The sequence below is a fragment of the Plecotus auritus genome, assembly GCF_963455305.1.
Source record: "Plecotus auritus genome assembly, chromosome: 2".
In the NCBI taxonomy this organism is placed as follows: domain Eukaryota; kingdom Metazoa; phylum Chordata; class Mammalia; order Chiroptera; family Vespertilionidae; genus Plecotus; species Plecotus auritus.
In genome coordinates, this window is record NC_137771.1 from 136292182 (window position 1) to 136311664 (window position 19483).

At 36.9% G+C, this 19483-nt stretch overlaps 1 protein-coding gene across 6 annotated transcripts in view; it reads left to right on the forward strand.

Annotated features, from left to right (window-relative positions):
- Window positions 1–4445, forward strand: part of CADM2 (cell adhesion molecule 2) — a 1275304-nt gene extending 1270859 nt beyond the window's left edge. For 3 of the 6 annotated variants that reach the window (XM_080656542.1, XM_080656543.1, XM_080656545.1), the window contains one exon: window positions 1033–4445. In XM_080656542.1, coding sequence (XP_080512668.1) covers window positions 1033–1151 — 119 coding nt within the window. In that variant the 3' untranslated portion in view covers window positions 1152–4445. The remainder of the gene's footprint in view (window positions 1–1032) is intronic. The other 3 variants (XM_080656540.1, XM_080656541.1, XM_080656544.1) reach the window with 1 other exon arrangement.
- The last annotated feature ends 15038 nt before the right edge of the window (window positions 4446–19483 follow it).

The window sequence follows — 19483 nt, forward strand, 5'->3', positions numbered from 1 at the left end:
GAGAGAGAGAGAGAGAGATCTAAATACTAAATCATTTCAGGGAATTCTTGATTCTTTTACTCAGCTCTCAGTTAAGTTGGATTAGTCCTGGCCAGTGTGGCTCAGTTCATTCAGCATTGTCTCATGCACGGAGAGGTGGCTTGTTTGATTCCCCATCAGGTATGCCCGGTTGTGGGCTAGATCCCAGTAGGGTGCATGCAGGAGGCAGCTGATCAATGTTGCCTTCTCACATCTATGATTTTCTCTCTCTCTCCCTCTCTCTTCTCTCTCTAAAATCAATACTAAAACCATATTTACAAACTAAATAAATAAAGTTAAGTTGGCTTAGCAAAATAATGTTTAACCAATAGCCAAAGATCACAGAGTAAATCATGGCTGGAAAAACAAAAACAGAAGCAAGTTTATAATTTATTTCTAGAACTGAAATTCAACTATACAGTGGTCGGCAAACTGCGGCTCGAGAGCCAATGCAGCTCGCGAGCTATGGTTTGCTGCTCTGTTGACTAATAAGTTTGCTGACCGCTGAACTATAACATTAACTTTTGGTTATTGTTTTTGTTTGTAGATTTATGGACACACATGTGGTCATATTAGTGAGAATACTATGTGTTTTTTGTAATGGGCTAGGTAGCAAACTCTTGATATAATTTACTTTTAAATGGAGTTACCAAAAGGAATGGTGACACATTTGATGTGATCATTATCAACTGCTTAACAAAGGACCCTGATTGCTGCAGCTGCATGGATCACATGGTCTGTATCCATCATTAAAGAAATCAAAGTATTCATTACCCACTCCAGCTTGGCTGTTACCTCTAGTTAACCTGGCCACTGCTTCCTCTACAAGATTTACCTAAAGGTGGAAAGAAAGTGTGCAACTTTAGAAGGGTAAATTGTGTGGTTATTACACCTCAGAATATTTTCTAACATGTAAGATATCTGGCATAAGTTTCTTCCTAAATCAATGCGGCTTTAATGCTGGCTATTTACCAGTCTCACAGAACTAACACATTTTTCTTCCAATACCCGCAGGAACATATTTAACAAATGAAGCTAAAGGAGCTGAAGATGCACCAGATGCTGACACAGCCATTATCAATGCTGAAGGCAGCCAAGTCAATGCTGAAGAGAAAAAAGAGTATTTCATTTAAAATGCAGGCCAAGATTCCAAGTTTTACTTACCAGGCTGGCTGCTGGAGAAAACTGGCTATCATCTTTCAGAATTCATTTCTACCATCTTCTGCTACCTTTATTAACTTCCATACCGTACTGCTGTCCGTAGCCAGTGCATACCAGCAATCAGCTGTCGAAAGCATCCTTCTTTAATTACCGTACCATCCATAATGCAGGACATTTCTTACTGCCTAAATTCCACACCATTGCTCTCTTAACATACAGTGCTTGAATATACAGCCTTAACAATGTTAATCATTTCCTTGGATCATGATATTGAGTTGTTTTTATACATTGAAAAATGTATGCAGAGATTTTTGTTTTTCTTTTAACCGCTCATTTTTCACCCTCTTTAAATCATGGACTTAGTCAGTTTGCCATTGGACAGCTTTCCAATGAACAGGATTAGATGACGAGCTAATGTGCTTAAGTTTAATGAGACATTAGAGGTTTACAGACAATATTTTCTACATGTCTCTCTTCAAGGACATGCTTAGAAACATATGCCCTAGAAAACACAAACGGAAAACACTGTAGTATAGCTCTGGACTGTTTGTGATATACTGGTGAAGCTGTATCAATTTGCTATTTTAAAACGTAGCATTTGATACAGGAGCCATGTGTACGAATTGTAATCATGTCATGGTATCTTATATAATTATATAGCTCCCACCATTAGGTTATTTTAGCTGTTTACCAATAAATTGTTACAAACATTTTACTGCTTTGGGAATCACAAAGATTTCATTCATTGCTCTGATTTGATTCTGTAATTTATTTGCTTCACAAGGACTCACCTTCTTAAACAAAATTGAAATATCCATAGGGCACAATTTTGAAACATTTTAGTATCTGTATATAGTGCATATAATAAATCCAATTACACATTATTTGATACATATTTAACTTTTTGGCTGTAGGTAATTCAATCATAAGTAAGCATTTTCTAATGTCCATTATATCCCTTTAGGTATTACTTAAACCAATATTACAAGTAGATAACATGTATTAGTATTTTGTCTGTATGTCCTAGCACTGTTCAACAACAAATTTTTCTAGTTCTTGTTAATTTTTATTTGTTATACAATGGAAGCACAATGTTATAAGGAAAGGTAATTTTAAGCTAACAACCAGTGCACAGCCTCAGGTTTTAAATTACAACCACAATAGAATAACCTAAAAATAAACTCTTAGTTTGCTAAAATTTTACAAATTTTCATTTGGCAGTTCCAGAGCTGCTTGCCTATGTTGGTTTGCCAAAAAGAAGTGTTTAAGATATGTTTTCTGTATAAATGAACTAATTCTTTATATTAAATTCCTGTCTATGCATTTTGTGAGGTTCAAACTTATGAAACAATGAGTGATAGAGAATTTCTGCCATTCTTTTACCTCAAAGGTGAAAGTCTCTTTCTCTGGATTATTTCTGAAATTTTGGTGTATTTAACCATTAAGAAATGCTGTATTCTTAAATATGACACAGAGTTAATCTAAAGTCATATTATTTCTTCAAGTAAATAACAATATTGTTAGATTAGTTCTCATTACATTTGTTATATGCTAAAGATTAAAAATCCAGTTTGGTACAAATTATTTTCCCATTTACAAGCATTGCACCTTTAAGAAGAAAACAAATATGATAATATGGAAGCTATACTTGTGATGTCAAAGCATGATGGCCTATGGTTTTAAAAGTATCTTGGAATTCATTTGGGGGAAATGAGAATGTTCAAGTACGACATCAAGTGTTAATATCAAATGAAAGACAAGGGTGCTGTATCTTAGATTATTTATCAGAAAAGTTTAAATCCTTTAAAGATGTTAGAATTTTAAATTGTTTTTTTTATTGTTGAAGCATTTATCTTGTTGATTTCTTACAAAAGAAAAAGGATGATGTCAGTCAAGCAGCACTTTTACAGAATATACAGAACATAAATAATATGATGTGGTTGAGTGTTAACATAATAAATCATATACAGTATGACATTTTAAGGAAATAAGTCTGCATTGATGTGATTGCATGCTTGTTTTTACAGTTCAATTCATACCATCTGTGGAAAAATGCAATAATATGTTAATATAGTATGGTAGTTTGAGAGAATCAGGTAGGTGCTACTAGACACATTGAAACTAGAATAGGTTTATAAACTGTTCATCTCTTTCAATGCATAACCTTTAGAAATGCTCCACAAAGAAAAATTCATCTTGTTAGTAAAAATGAAAAGGTTCTTATTACAGAAGTTCTATAAACTGCATCATCAATTACTATTTAAAGCCTAATTTCAGGATGCACTTACAAAATTGCTACTCTTCATTGATGTATTTACATCTCTCTTCATTTCATCTATATTCTACTTTGCTCCAACTGCTAAATTGTTTCCTAAATAACTCAATCACTATTTATAACACTGTAAAATTAGGGATCCAAAATTGGTTATATTTCAAGATTTTTGATTAATTAACCCTTTGGAGTAATATAAAAAATCATTAGAAGTATTAAAAAGAAAATAACTAACTGGTATATTATGATTTGTGGGTTTTAATAAAATATTTTGCCAGTTCAATAGATAGATTTGAATTAGGTATTGTTTTTAGTTACTGAAAAAAAATGGCAATGGAATTATATTTTCCCAATTTTAAAAATTATTTTATTTCCACCAAACAAAAAAAAAATATAACAGCTGCTTATTTCTATAAAATTTAAAATAAAATGAAATACCATTTTTAAATGGAACCATGTTAATTTCAACATCTGAAACATGCACACTCATACCCACAGAGCCAAATTCTTCCTCTGATTAGTGAGTGTAGTAGCTACGGAACTCAGTGGAAGGAGTGTGCACACACAGACTCACACACACACCCCTAGTAGGATATGGAACATTACTTTTTACCAAAAGTAGCTATTCTCTGCCAGTGTACTGTTTACAATGTAAAATGATTGTCCTTCATCAAAAAAGTATAAGCGGTATTTTTTCCTTTTTCCCATTTTTGAGTGTCCAAACAATTATCAAAATTAGGAAGAAAAAGAAAAGTTTGTGAGTCCAAGAACAAAGACAGAGAGCATGAGCAGAGTATTGAGGCGTGTGTGGGTGTGTTTAAGTTCATGTGTGTGAGAGGAGAAAGACATTGATTGATTGATTGATTTCAACTTGTTTTCTTTAACAGAGAATTCAAGAAGCAGTTTAAGGAACCTGATATTGGCATTTAAACTAGAAACTGGATGATCTCATATTGATTCAAGAAGCTTAATCTTTCATTGAAACCCCACAATTAAAATAAAAAAAATAGAGAAAGAAAACTAACTTTCTCCTAAATATGGCAAAGAAGCTAACACTTCATTTATTTTTATTTTTTGTAAAAATATATAAATATCTCAATTAAAGGACAAGTTCACGTGTAGTTATTTACTCATGATTGTAATAGCATTGAGATTCCATATAGGCACATGTACAGCAGCTGTGACAGTGACGGTTCTTCCATGTAATATAGCAGTTATCGTGTAATATAGTGCCACTTATTGCAAAGTGTTACCAAGGGGAACATTTAAAACACTTTTCCTTTTTCTTTGGCCTTAAAGGATAATTTAATGAATGAGAAATATGAAATTTCACATTAGGTTTTTAACTGTGGAGAAAATGGAAAACTTCGTATCTTACTACAACTTCCTGGTCATATTACTAATTACTCAGAGCCCTCTATAAATGCCCAATATTATCCCCCTTTGCAAGTGTAACCTGTGATAAATATACAAAACAAAATGAAGGAACAAAAATCTGGCAATGACAGCTGAAATAAATGAAACACCTTATAACAATTATTGAGTAATGCTTTTTTTAAGTGGCACAAAGTACACACTAAAAACTATGCAAAATATAGGTAACTACAGTGTACGTACATGTAAGTATCTTGTACTTGCTGTGTATGGATGTTTGAAACCCATGTAATTATAATATGCATTTTGAATATTGGGAAAGAGGAAATATTAGTGTAGATAATAGAATTTCTTTTGAAATATACACTGGCAATATTGAAATATACTCAGTGCAATATCTGCAATTCTATTGCTGGATACTTAATGCAGAGGGACTTTAAGAATTTTCCAGGAGATCCAAAAGGTTGTAATCTTCACCTCCCACATACTAAATCATTAATTTAAAATACAACTGCCTCAGCGGAACATTAAGTTTTTCTTTCCTAATCATTAACGTGACACAATAAAATTATTTGGCCTAGTTTTCAGCCTTACTAGAGAGGGAAAAAAATTGATTTACATCTAATTCAATTTAGAATTCTTAAACTTTCTTTGAATTGTGTGTATGTTTAATGAATTGTGACACTTTTATTATAAGTACAATTATTTAATCAAATACACAGGTTACCTTTAACAGGTAAAGTCACTACATTTCATTGGAATTTTTTTATCTTTGTTTTTTTTTATTTATTTTTCCCTTTCTCTCCCTATTCTATCCCAAACATGCCCTTTGCACTTATATCCTTCCAAAGGCAATGGATTGAAAGTTAAAAGATTATAAACTGATCTAAGGGGAACAAAATATAAGAATAGGTTCTAAACTCATCAGCATTATCAATATTGAATGCAATCATTATTGAATACAGCTGGTAAGTTCTCTGCCATGCATACCTATGATAATCCTTCTACCTCTCACTTTAACATGGGCTATGATACTTCAATATAAATAGAAGAAATGATGATTTACAAGATATCCCAGGAAGCATTCTTTGGGGGCTATCATAACAGTCTGCTCCCCACACCCTTCTCAAAAGCCAACTTGTTTTAGTGTATTCAAGGTTGTATGGATCTGCATTTGTTTTCCTTTTCTATTATTAACTTTTCCTGTAGGCAAAATATTGCAACTATAAAAGGACAGATCTTCTCATGCTTATTTAATATTTCAATGTAATATCATTGTGTTGATTTTTTAAAAATAATTTAAATGGCAACACTTTGTAGTTCAATCTATTTATTTAAATTTAAAATGCAATTTCTTAGTAAGTAATACTATGCTTTTAAGTAAAACTTTATAAATATAATTTATTTTCCCAAGCAGTGTTATCTATGTAAGACAAAAATTTAAACATTTAAGATTGCCTCCATATTAACAAATAACCTCTAAATAATGAATGCAAAGTATTGCCACAAGTGTCCATTTTATTTTGTGTGACAGACATATGAAATTTTCAAATTATGTAATTTAATTATTTTAAAATGAAATGACATTTTAAAAGCAGGTCTTCCTCTAGAAAAAAAAAATACAAGAATAAAAATCAAATTATGACCTTGAATCTGTAATATATGCTTGAAGTCTAAGATGTTTCTATGTTATGTGGTTATGTTATAAATACTATTTGATCCTATCTTTATAATCTCTTCCATATATGTATATATGTATATATGTATATATATGTATATATATCCATATCCATATACATATATATACATATATATACATATACTAGTATAGGTATATGCTAGTTACATGAAATGTATGGTTATTTGGGAGAGAATGGGCCCAAATGTGAAAAAGATGTAAAAAAACAAAAACAACAAACCCACTATTTCCCCTATATGAAATATGCTGTATATTTCAAAAGAAGACAAGTTAAAAGATATTTGAAGATTGCAGGGGCAAAAGAAAAATCTACCAGGGCTCAGCACTTAAGCACTTTTCCTACATCCAGGGTCAGAACAGCAGTGATTCCTACACGGACTTTCAAGTGCGGTCTCATCGCCACAGTACACTTCTCTTACACACAGTACTGTCAACCTCAGATGTTTTCTTTCTTCAGATGCTTTTCTTTGTACATGATACTAGTAGTCACTTTTCTCGTTATATTTGCTGATAGTGAAAGTTATATGCAATAAAATATTTGATGATTAAAAGCAGTGTTTACCAGTTGGTTAGAAAAAAACTATGAAATGTAAACTGAATTATCTCTTTATCCTTTTTGCTTTTCTCTGTGTTTCTAATGTATTGAAGGACTCTCATAAGTAGAAAAATAATTTAGACATTTTTCAAAACTAGTACTCTTCCTCCTTTTAAATGTATAAAATTTTAAGCTCCTTACAATTTTTCAACTGTAACTGTTGTACCTATTGTAGATTCAATGATGCAGTTAAGTAGTAACCCAAGGATGTATGAGTTTGGGATTACTAACCCATTTTCTTCATATTCAGTTCACATCAGTATTTGTGAATTGGTTGTTTTGCTTTTCATCCAACCAAAAGTATTCCCTCAAGAAAGCTCCATTTTTATCATAAATATTTCAATACAACCAACATTGAAACAAGTCTGCCATGTTAAAAATAATTTAAAGACTTATCTCTAAAAATTGTATTTAATAAATACAGGTGTTCCCAGTGATGTGACTTTGAAAATAAAATGTTCTATTTATATGATATGAAATTCATAACTTTTGGAAGGGTATATTTATGGCAGCATAAAAATTATGTGCTGTAAAGAAGATCCATACAAATCAAGCATATTGCACAGTTATTGAATCTACTATTATCATTAACATTTTCAAAAAACAAAATGCATATTGTAATATTAGGTACATGACACTTGCGTGTTGATATGCCTATACACTCACAAAGTATTCAATGTGTACTTAGTGGCACTTAAAATATGTCATGTACAACCCTTATAAACATTCTTACAGGGTTTCCATTTGCAATTCATCTATCAGTAAAGCCTTGTGAGGAAAAAAATTGCCCAATATATATGGAAAAATAAAATTTGAATTTTAGTTATCTGTTGGACATTATTGAATTGTCTATTCATTTAGTTTATTTTATTAGAGTTGAAAATAGACATTGAAAGATGGAACTTTCTTTTTTCCCGCTGACAATTTATTAAAGATTTACAAGACATATTCCTTTATACCAAACACATTATTTTCTATATCTAGTTCAAATTGCATACATCATTCATTTATTTTAGATATCCTCAACGATGCCCATTTTTCTTATAAGTTTCTAAATGGAAGTTTTAAATATTAAGCAGTAGTAAAATAAATGTTATCTTATTTGTACATTTTGTGCTTTCTCCTTGGAATATATGAACCTTGTAATATGCTAAGGGTTAAAAAATGTTGCTGACTTAGGGAACTTTGCTTGAGATTGCCAAAATTTCAAAACTCTGTAATTTTACATTCACTTATGTCTGTTTACTAATGTTGACTATGAACGGAATAAAAAATACCTACACCTATTTCTTTTATAATTTTCACACTCTAACTAGTATTATATAATCCAACTACCTAAAGTAATACAATCAATAATATATTCATCCTAAGTTTATGCTAACTAAATTTGAGATAAGCTTTTAAATTTATGGAGGATATTTCTTTGTGTCTTTGGAAGTTCACTTACCATAAGGTATTTTATAGTCTACTTTAAATAACAGATTTTGTTATACAGGGTAAGCCAAAGGCTGTATAAGAATTAGTGTCATTGGGTCTGATATTTGTGTTAGACCATGAAATGTTCCATTAAAACTTATCTGTAAATATAAAGCAAGATTTTGTTTCTGGTTTATTTTGTTAAATAAGATTATATTTAATTCAGTTTTTCTTAAGAAAAGAAGCCCTGTGATACATGTTAGCAATTTTGATATTCTATTGAAGATCAAATTCAACACATCTTAAAGAAAATTATGACATTTGAAATAACACATTCATAGACACTATTTTTTTGATGATAGCCCAAATGTCCACTCTTATTCAGCTCTACAATCATATACACACCACAAGACATCCATGTTTTCTAGATAAATCAATTGGATGAGTTCATAATGACAATTGTTATTTCTGTCAAAATATTATTTGATTTTTTTAATCAAGGAGGCACACAGGAAATTCTATTTAATATAATTCACTAAAGGGTAGCATTAAGTCTAGGTGTTCATAATAATTGCATAGTGGTTTCACTCTAAGAGAGATACTTCATTACATGACAATCCTGAGATAATGCTAAAAATAACTGCACACCACTTTAAAATAAGAAGTTACAAGGAATAGATAGATAGATAGATAGATAGATAGATAGATAGATAGACAGATAGATACTAGAGGCCCGGTCCATGAATTCGTGCACCAGTGGGGTCCCTCAGCCAAGCCTGTAGGATTGGGCCAAAACTGGCTCTCCGGCATTCACTGAGGGGCCCCAGATTGCCAGAGGGTGCAGGCCAGGCCGAGGAACCACCAGTGCATGATTGGGGACAGGGAGGGACATGGGAGGTTGGCCTGCCAGGGAGGGATGGTGGGAGGGCTCCAGGGCATGTCTGGCCCATATTGCTCAGTCCTGATTGACCAGACCCCAGCAGCAAGCTCACCTACTGGTAGGAGGATCTTCCCCCTGATGGTCAGTGCACGTAATAGTGACTGGTCCACTGGCCGACTGTCTGCTCCCTGGTGGTCAGTGCATGTCATAGCGAGCAATTGAGTGGCCTCAGCATATCATTAGCATATTATGCTTTGATTGGGTGAACAGCCAACTAGATGACAGGACACTTAGCATATTAGGCTTTTATTATATAGGATATATATGTATATATATCCTATATAATAAAAGAGTAATATGCAAATTGACCAAACCTCTGCAACACCCACAAGCCACGCCCACCAGCCAATCAGGAGTGAGTATGCAAATTAACCCAACCAAGATGGTTATGGCTGCAGAGCAAGCAAGAAGCTTGGGTTTCCCCGGCAATGGAGGAAGCCAAGCTTCCCACACACCCTCGCCAGCCCAGGCCTGCACTCAAGGCTACAAAGTTTCAATTATAGAACATAAATAAATCTCAACAAAAATGGCAGCAGCCACCGAGCTGGAGAGAGCAGGAGGCTTGAGCTGCCCCTGGCGATGGAGAAAGCCAAGCTCCCGCAGCCCTGGCCTTCACTCAAGGATACAAAGTTTCAATTATAGAAGATAAATAAATCCTAGATACTAGAAACTCCCCTTGGGTCGCCGGGGGGCGTGGCCAGCCTGAAAACAACCACAGGCCCCTCGCCCAGGCCACCCCATGCCCCAAGGGAACCCCCACCCTGATCCACGACACCCTTCAGGGCAAACCGGCTGGCCCCAACTCGTGCACCAGGCCTCATTCCTATCTAATCCTATCTAATAAAAGAATAATATGCAAATTGACCATCACTCCAACACACAATATGGCTGCCCCATGTAGTCAAAGATGACTGCCCCCATGTGGACAAACGATGGCCACCACAAGATGGCCAGCAAGGGAGGGCAGTTGGTAGGGACCAGGCCTGCAGGGGAAGGCAGTTAGGGGCAAACAGGCTGGCAGGAGAGTGGTTAGGGGTTGATCAGGCTGGCAGGCAGAAGCGGTTAGGGGCAATCAGGAAGGCAGGCAGGTGAGCAGTTGGGAGCCAGCAGTCCTGGATTGCGAGAGTGATGTCTGACTGCTTATTTAGGCCCGATCCTACCTGGATCAGGCCTAAAAAGGCAGTTGAACATCCCTCGAGGGGTCCCAGATTGGAGAGGGTGCAGGCTGGGCTAAGGGACATATCCCCCATGCTCGAATTTCATGCACTGGGCCTCTAGTAAATATACACACACACACACACACACACACACACACACGTAAATATTTCCATAGAGGAGATATATGGTGATAAAAACATTAAAAATAAATGAAGGACTGTTTTGGCTAAAAATAAATAAACAAGTAAATATTAAAAACAAAAAAATTCAAACCATACTTTGTTTTGAGAAATGTAAGGGTATTCCCCTCCCTTCTAAAGATTTAAAACCTAGCAAATAATATATATATATATATATATATATATATATATATATATATAAATTTTTAAGGGGTAAAACAGCTTTCTGTGTGCATTTTAAATGCCACTCATTGCTGCTCTACATTGCATGTTACTTAATCATAAAATAACTATTTAACACCTACTATAGGTACATCAAGTCAGCCTCCTCATGAACCTGAATACAGTGTTCTATGCCCAGATCTTCAAAACCCATTAATAAATTATCCTTCCAAAAAAATAAATAACCATTTTCTGTATTTTTGACATTCCTGTGTTGGAGGGAGGAGTGAGGAAATTCTACTAATAAAAATAGAATCAAATGAACAAAATAAACTGAAGAACAAAATAGAAGTGGAGACATGTACACATGAAACAGATTGACAGATGTCAGAGTGGACATGGTTGGGGCAGATGGGATGAAAGAAGTGAAGAGATTAGACAGAGAGCATATATGAATAGCCCATGAACACAGAAAAAGAATGTGGTGAGGTCCAGAGGGAGGAGGAGGGTTGGGTGGAGATGAGCAAAAGGGGGATGAAGATGGGGGACATTTGTAATAATATTACAATAAAAATAAAATGTAAAAAATACATAGCTAAATAAATAAATGAAGTATAATTATGAAAGGCATGTTTTGATTTAATCAATCTGAAAAAACAAACACTTAACCTATCTTTCAACCACTGTTTGTGGTCTCAAATGTGATCAATATTTCTCTCTGAAGATTCTCTGTATTGATTTTTAAAAATGTATCTGAATAATAAGTTAATACTGTATTGTGCCTGAAAATTTAGGGATTTAATTTATCTTCTGAAGAGTGCCATAACAATGTCCAGAATCAGTACATTATTAAACATGTTAAAAGCATGTTTCTTGCGCATACTATCAAAATTATAATGCGTTTTGTCTTTCTAAACTACATCCTTACACAAATGGAGGGTGCATATGATATGTGCACATGACAATCTTAAGGAATATGTTTTCACATAGGTTTGAGTTGGTATACAATAACAATATGGTATATACAGGCCTTTTAAACTAATAAAATAGTTCTCAGAAAACAGCATAAGATTAGAAACATTTACACTAATAAAAGAGAAACATGCAAATTGACCATCACTCCGCTTATGCCCACCAGCCAATCAGAGCGAGTATGCAAATTAACCCAACGAAGGTGGTTAATTTGCATACACAGGCATGGAGCAAAGACTGAAGACAGCGTAGAAGGAAGAGGGAGGAAAAGCGGAAAGTGGGGCAGCAGCGTGCAGCTGGAGGGAAAGTGCAGGGCAGTGGGAGGTGGCGGGAGGGAAGCCCGCCTCGGCAGGCTTCGCTTCCTTCTCTGCTTTGCTCAGGCCGCAGGAAGCCCTATTCTTGCAGGAATCTTCCTGCAATGGGCCTCTAGTTAAATTAATAAAATTGATATGTCAGAAAGATATCTCTTTTACTCCCAAATTAAGAGATTATCAGGATGAGGAAATTTGTTTCAATGTGTTTGATAAAAAAAAAAAAATGATTAAAAGAGAATTGGGAATTTTCTGAAGATACATTGTATCTATTTAGCAATTTTATCTAATGGGAACATGTCCTCATACCCTTTTGTCAGAGATCAGAGAAGCTTTGTGAAATGGAATCTCAAAGGGTCAGCTATCCCACAAAATCTGAAGGCTCCATGGCTAGTGGAAGGGCTGGATTTGGGGATCTAAGGAATCCCATTTAACCCACATATTCTACCAATTACATGTTCATTTGCTTTATTAAAGTAACTCTTTAAAATTGGATCTGTTTTCATAAAAATATAAACCTAGCTAATTTGCATTTTTTGCTCTAAATTAAATCCTATGCTTCAGGCTATTTCCTGCTCCTTAGCAGTGAATAACATACAATGCATCATGTGACACCAATGTCCCTTCTTTGGCCCATATGCGTCATAGAATTCATTCATATATTTTTTAAATATATTTTTATTGATTTCAGAGAGGAAGGGAGAGGGAGAGAGAGATAGAAACATCAATGATGAGAGATAATCATTGATTGGCTGCCTCCTGCATGCCCCCTACTGGGGATCAAGCCCAGAACCCAGGCATGTGCCCTTGACTAGAATTGAACCTGGGACCCTTCAGTCCCCAAGCCGATGCTCTATCCACTGAACCAAACCAGCCAAGGCAAATTCATTCATATTTTAAATCAAATTTTGCTTCCAGATTTTTCTGCTAATCTGATGAAGTCATGTAAAATAGGACATGCACACAGTACTTTGATTAGAAATCGGGGTACATTTTAAGCCTGACCATGATCTCCAGGCTAAGAATCTGCCTATAGCCTTCACTGAAAACATCACATTCCCAGCTGTATAAACATTTCTAGTTCATTTTGGCTTTCTTGTACCCAGCCATTAACTACAATATTGATACTAAGGTATCAGAATATCACTCTCCTTCCCCTTTCTTAGAATATAGCTCCTAAAACCCTTGGAATCTCCAGAAAATATAAATGTGTTTTTGTTTGCTAAGAGATGACTGATGCCTGCAGGTTTCAATAATATTCTCAGGATGGACACTAGTTGTCTGGGGAACCAACCTGGAGATTAAAGGGTTGAAACTTTTAGCCCAACCCCTGACCTCTGGGAGTGGAGAGGGGGCTGGACGTTGAGTTAATCACCAATAGCCAAAGATTTAATCAATCATGCCAATGTAATGACAAAAATGTTCCTGAAGTTGGGGGATATTAAAAAAACCCTGAAGTATGAGGCTTTGAGAGCTTCCTATTGGGTGAATACAAGGAGGTGTTGAGAGGGTGAGAACTGGGAAAGAGAAACATAGCGATGGCCCGCTTCCTCCATACCCTGCCCTATGCATCTCTTCCATCTATTGTTCCTCAGTTATAGCCTTTCTAATCTAGTTTTTCCAAGTTCGCAGTGATTTTGTAGGAGATGACCAAAACTGAGGAGGATGTGTGGAAACCTCTGATTTGTAGCCAAGTCAAAGAGAAGTTGTAGGTAACCTAGGATTGGCAGTCTCATGAGAGGGAGCCCTTAACCTGCGGGGTCGCCACTTATTCCAGGAAGTCAGGATCAGAATTGAGTTAAACTACAGGGCATGTGTCTGGTATCAGAAAATTGGTTCATGTGGCAAAGTTCTCCACCACCTCCTCCCCAATACACACACACACACACACACACACACACGGATTCAGAGAGAGTAGTGTGCTGTTTTTCCCACTTTCTGATTCCCTAACTTCACATACTTTCTGCTTCTCCAAAGACAAGAAGAAATATCATTTCCCCAATAGAAGGTAATTTTGAAAAATTCTTAGAAACTAGAACCATATTTTACAAAAGAGGAAGCTGGTGTTTAAGAGGTCACATATATGCCGCTTTAGTGGAAGAGCCAGATTGGAACACACATCTAACTACTGAGCTCCACTGCCTCTCATTGGGGAATTCTGCCCCTGGGGACACATAGGTCAGATTGCCCTTTCCCGACATTGTGGAGCACTATTAGCCGTGTTCCTCCATCACAGGCATAATCTGTACTGCAGGAACCTTGGAGTTACCACTGCTAAATTTTATGAGTCTGAGCTTCTCTTAGTGTCCTCACAAATAAATGATTAAAATACAATAGTGAGATAAATTGTGCTTTAGGAGGTTGCTGACAGGAAGTAGGAACCTAACCAGAGATTTATTTTTTAATGGGGGTTTATAGAGGAGAAAGGGACAGCTTGGGAACAGGATAATTCATGGAGGTTAGAACTGAACAAAAGAGTTTTGGCCACTCCGGGGGAGCATCAAGATGTTGGGAAGGGCATAGTGAAAATAAATGCATTTTTCCAATTTATTTTACAAATTGACTGGACGCTAGAGGCAAAGCCCCTGAAATATCTGTGGAAATCATCTTAGCATAAATGGTCAATCCCCAACATTACAGCCAAACTAAAGCAACAATCTCCATTTGTTGAAAAAAAAGTCACATTTTGTCAGATGTATAATGTGAATATATTTAAATCCAACTATTATATAGCTGGATTACATTTATAATCTCAAGCAATACTAGCTCTTCTGTGGGGTGACTTGTTAGTTGAAGCTATAACCCCATGCTTTCTATCAGGGCGTGGACGAATAGTGGAACTGCACAGGACATCACACTTCAAGGGGGCCTCCTGTTTGGGGGTTAGTGCCCTTCAGTGGCCATTTTGAAGTTTTTATAATTTACCTTAGAAATTGTTTTGTAAGTGAAGTCCTATGGGGTGATGGAGCATGTACTGGGGCTTGGAGCTTCAGCCCACCTGTGATTCTGCCCCTCATCACCTCTTGCTTCCAAGGAAGGTTTTTATATAAGCACTTCCAAGCTATTGCTAGGTGATCACTGCAGCCCATGGCCCCAGTAGGGGCATAGGCACAGGCATAGGGGGTTTAGGTCAGGATGTCCTTATCCCAAGTGTAGAGTTTCAGGGCGGACCAGGTGTCAGTGACAGTCTGTACTCACCTGATGCCCTCCTGAGTACTACATTAAATGTCAATAAAAACCAGGGCTACAGGTTGACTGAAGTACGGAAGAAAAAGGATTCTGTTGTTTTTTTTTTTCCTTTTTACAAATTGTCACATCTTCATTTTGCAGGGACCCTTGCAAATTAAGTAGCAGTCCCCCCCTTACCATTTTAATAATATAGCAAATATATATTGTTTAAAAGTATCTTCAGAATGACCTTGCATTATCTTCAGGTGCATTGGTTTAATGGGAATGTGGTAGGATATGGAAATATTATGTCTTTTCTTTTTTTGGTTAAATATGCTATAAATCTTTCCACTTCTCTTTCAGGAGAGACACACAGGTCATGTTGCAGGTTCAAAATCCTAAGGCAAAAGATACTTGAAAATCAACATTTTCAATCTTTTCTTTTTCTGTCCTAACCTCAGTGTGAACAATGAAACAACTACAAAACTAAAAGCTTGTATATTCTTTTGAAAATAAATAAACCAAATCACATAAATAAAGCATATGGCCCATGCTACTTTATGTTATTTAGGGAAGGGATTTGGTAATCATTCTAGATAATTTTCTGAAGACAATTTAACATGACAATTGGAGTGTCCAAAAATACTTTAAAAACCAACAACTGAATAATAGATTTAAAAGATTCAATAATAGTTTTTTTTTTATAATTAAATTTGAGAACCATATGACATTTATTTTCACTTCAGATTATAATCCCTGTGTTCTAAGAAGAGTTCCAACAATGAGTAATTCAAACTATTATCATTGACCTAATTGAAATGCAAATCAGGTTTCTCTTATTCCCTGATTAGAACACTTCAATAATATCAACTATTTTCAGATAAAATCATATACACATATCTTTCTAATTTAATCCTGCCTCTCCATACAATTTAGACTCTGATTATTTCCTCTACTTATATCCCATTATCCATTTTCTTAAAAATCTTGCATGTAATGAATTCCTCATGTTTCCTCATTTATTAAAAAGGAATTTTTAATCACTAAAAGATATAAGCAGGAGGTATAACACTGAGTATATCAGACATTGTCTCTTCCTTTATATCACATATACCATAGGGAAGAGAATGAGCATTAGCCAAATATTCACAAAAAAATTATATATATTTGCTAATTCTGATAAATGTGGTATATATGTATAAAATGCTATAAAAATAGAAAGTCTCACCTATTGAAGTGTCCTGGTCTGAGGAAGAAGTGTTTGACATGATATGTGAGTGAGTTGGTCAGTGTTAACCAGGTGAACAGAAGAGGAAAAATATTAATGAGGCAGAGAGAGCAGCAAATGCTAAGAGCTAAGGTAGGCTCATTGTTTTGGCAAAATAGAAAAGATGGTTGAGCAGAATTACATGACATTTTATTTATATTTGTACCTATCACAAGACATGGTTTCTTGCACAATCAGTATTAAATGTTTATTCACTACCAATTATAAAATATACTAGAGGCCCGGTGCACGAAATTCTTGCACGGGGGTGGGGGGTGGTGTCCCTCATCCCAGCCTGCACCCTCTCCAATCTGGGACTCCTTGAGGGATGTCCGACTGCCCGTTTAGACCCGATCCCGAGTGGGATTGGGCCTAAATGGGCAGTCGGACATCCCTCTCACAATCCAGGACTGCTGGCTCCCAACTGCTCGCCTGCCTGCCTTCCTGATTGCCCCTAACCGCTTCTGCCTGCCAGCCTGATCACCCCCTAACCACTCCCCTGCCAGCCTGATTGATGCCTAACTGCTCCCTGCCAGCCTGTTTGCCCCCAACTTCCCTCCTCTGCCAGCCTGGTCACCCATAACTGCCCTCCCCTGCAGGCTTGATCACACCCAACTGCCCTCCCTTGCAGGCCTGGTCCCTCCCAACTGCCCTCCCCTGCTGGCCACCTTGTGGTGGCCATCTTGTGTCCACATGGGGGCAGGATCTTTGACCACATGGGGGCAGCCATCTTGTATGTTGGAGTGATGGTCAATCTGCATATTACTCTTTTATTAGATAGGATAGAGGCCTGGTGCATGGGTGGGGGCCAGCTGGTTTGCCCTGAAGGGTGTCCCGGATCAGGGTGGTGGTTCCCTTGGGGTGTGGGGAGGCCTGGGCGAGGGGCCTGTGGTGGTTTGCAGGCCGGCCATGCCTCCTGGCGACCCTAGCGGAGGCCCTGGTATCTGGGATTTATTTATCTTCTACAATTGAAACTTTGTAGCCTGGAGCAGAGCCAAGCCTCCTGCTCGCTCCGTGGTGGCAGCTATTTCTGTTGGGATTTATGTATCTTCTATCATTGAAACTTTGTAGCCTTAAGCAAGGCCTGGGCCGGCCAAGGCTAGGGAAACTTGGCTTCCATCTCCCGGGGCAACCCTAGCCTCCTGCTCCAGCTCCGTGGCTGCTGCCCTTTATGTTGGGATTTACTTTTCGTCTATAATTGAAACTTTGTAGCCTTAAGCAGTGGCGTGGGCCGGCCAGAGTGTGTGGAAAGCTTGGCTTTCTCCATCACCGGGGAACCCTAAGCCTCCCTCCAGCTCTCTCTGTGGCTGCAGCCATCTTGGTTGGGCTAATTTGCATACTTGCTCCTGATTGGCTGGTGGGCGTGGCTTGTGGGTGTAGCAGAGTGATGGTTAATCTGCATATTACTCTTTTATTAGATAGGATAAACTAATATAACAGGGTTCATCCACTAAAACAGAAATCACTACACATTTTCAAAGAGCATTAGTTACAAAGGTGAGACGGCAAACACAGGTGGTGAGCAATCCAGGGATCGACAACAGTAGGAGGCTGTTATCATGCCCTGGCTGAAGAGAAATTGGAAAACCTAGAAGCTAGAATGCTCCACCTGGAGCTAGATTACAGGGGTGGGCAAACTTTTTGACTCGAGGACCACAATGGGTTCTTAAACTGGACTGGAGGGCCAGAACAAAAGCATGGATGGAGTGTTTGTGTGAACTAATATAAACTCAAAGTAAAGGAGCGGAGGGGAGAGCAAGAGAACCCTCCACTCTTTCGGCTCCGTGGGCCGGATAGAACAGCCGAACGGGCTGGATCCGGCCCGCAGGCCGTAGTTTGCACACGGCTGAGCTAGAACAATTGTGGGTCTTCAAGACAGGATCTGGTGTTGTAAGTATAAGAGGGGTGTCCAGTGGGTTTTGAGTCAAGGAAGAGATAAATTTGCCCCCCAAAAGGAGCAGGAATAGCATGTTTTCTCCCCTTCTTTGCCTTTCATTCTATTCCATATGACAGGGAGGCTTGGAAGTTAGATTTGTGTGTGTGTGTGTGTGTGTGTGTGTGTGTGTGTTTGTGTGTGTGTTACACAGCAGAGGATATCTAAGAGCAAAGGGGTATTTTACCAGCACCAAACATTTCCTATATTTGTAAAACTTACAACCTAGCCAAGGAAGGTCATTCCATACTAGTGATAATTAGATACCAATGATAAATATTATATTTTATTCCTGAAACACTTGTGTGATATGCACAGATTTGAATCAGTATCCACATTAAGAGGAAAAAATTAGCTCTAAATAAAGTATGAGCTTCCAGTGTTTGAGGTTAAATGTTTATTCAATAGGTTATGGTTTTTAACTTATTTCATTTAGTTTGAGTACTCAATTATTCATAGATGTTAAAATATTTTTGTGCATTTGAAGATATTCCCAGATCTCTTTAGTTTATTCAAACAAATTAAAGTGAGCACCTATTATGTGCTACAGATGATGCAATGTGCTACAGATATGAAGATGGCAAAGATCTTCTGTGTTTGAGAAGTAGAGGAAAAGGCACCTTTAATTATAGCTGCCATACAATATTATTGAACACTACAGTAAAAGTTTAAGGAAAGTACTGCAATCCTATATAATAAAAGCCTAATATGCAAATCAACCGAACAGCAGAATGACCAGTCGTTATGACACTCACTGACCACCAGGGGGCAGACACTCAATGCAGGAGCTGCCTCCCACTGCTGCTACACAGAGGGTGGGGTTAGCGAGCAGGCAGCACCAGGCCAGCCAAGGCGGGT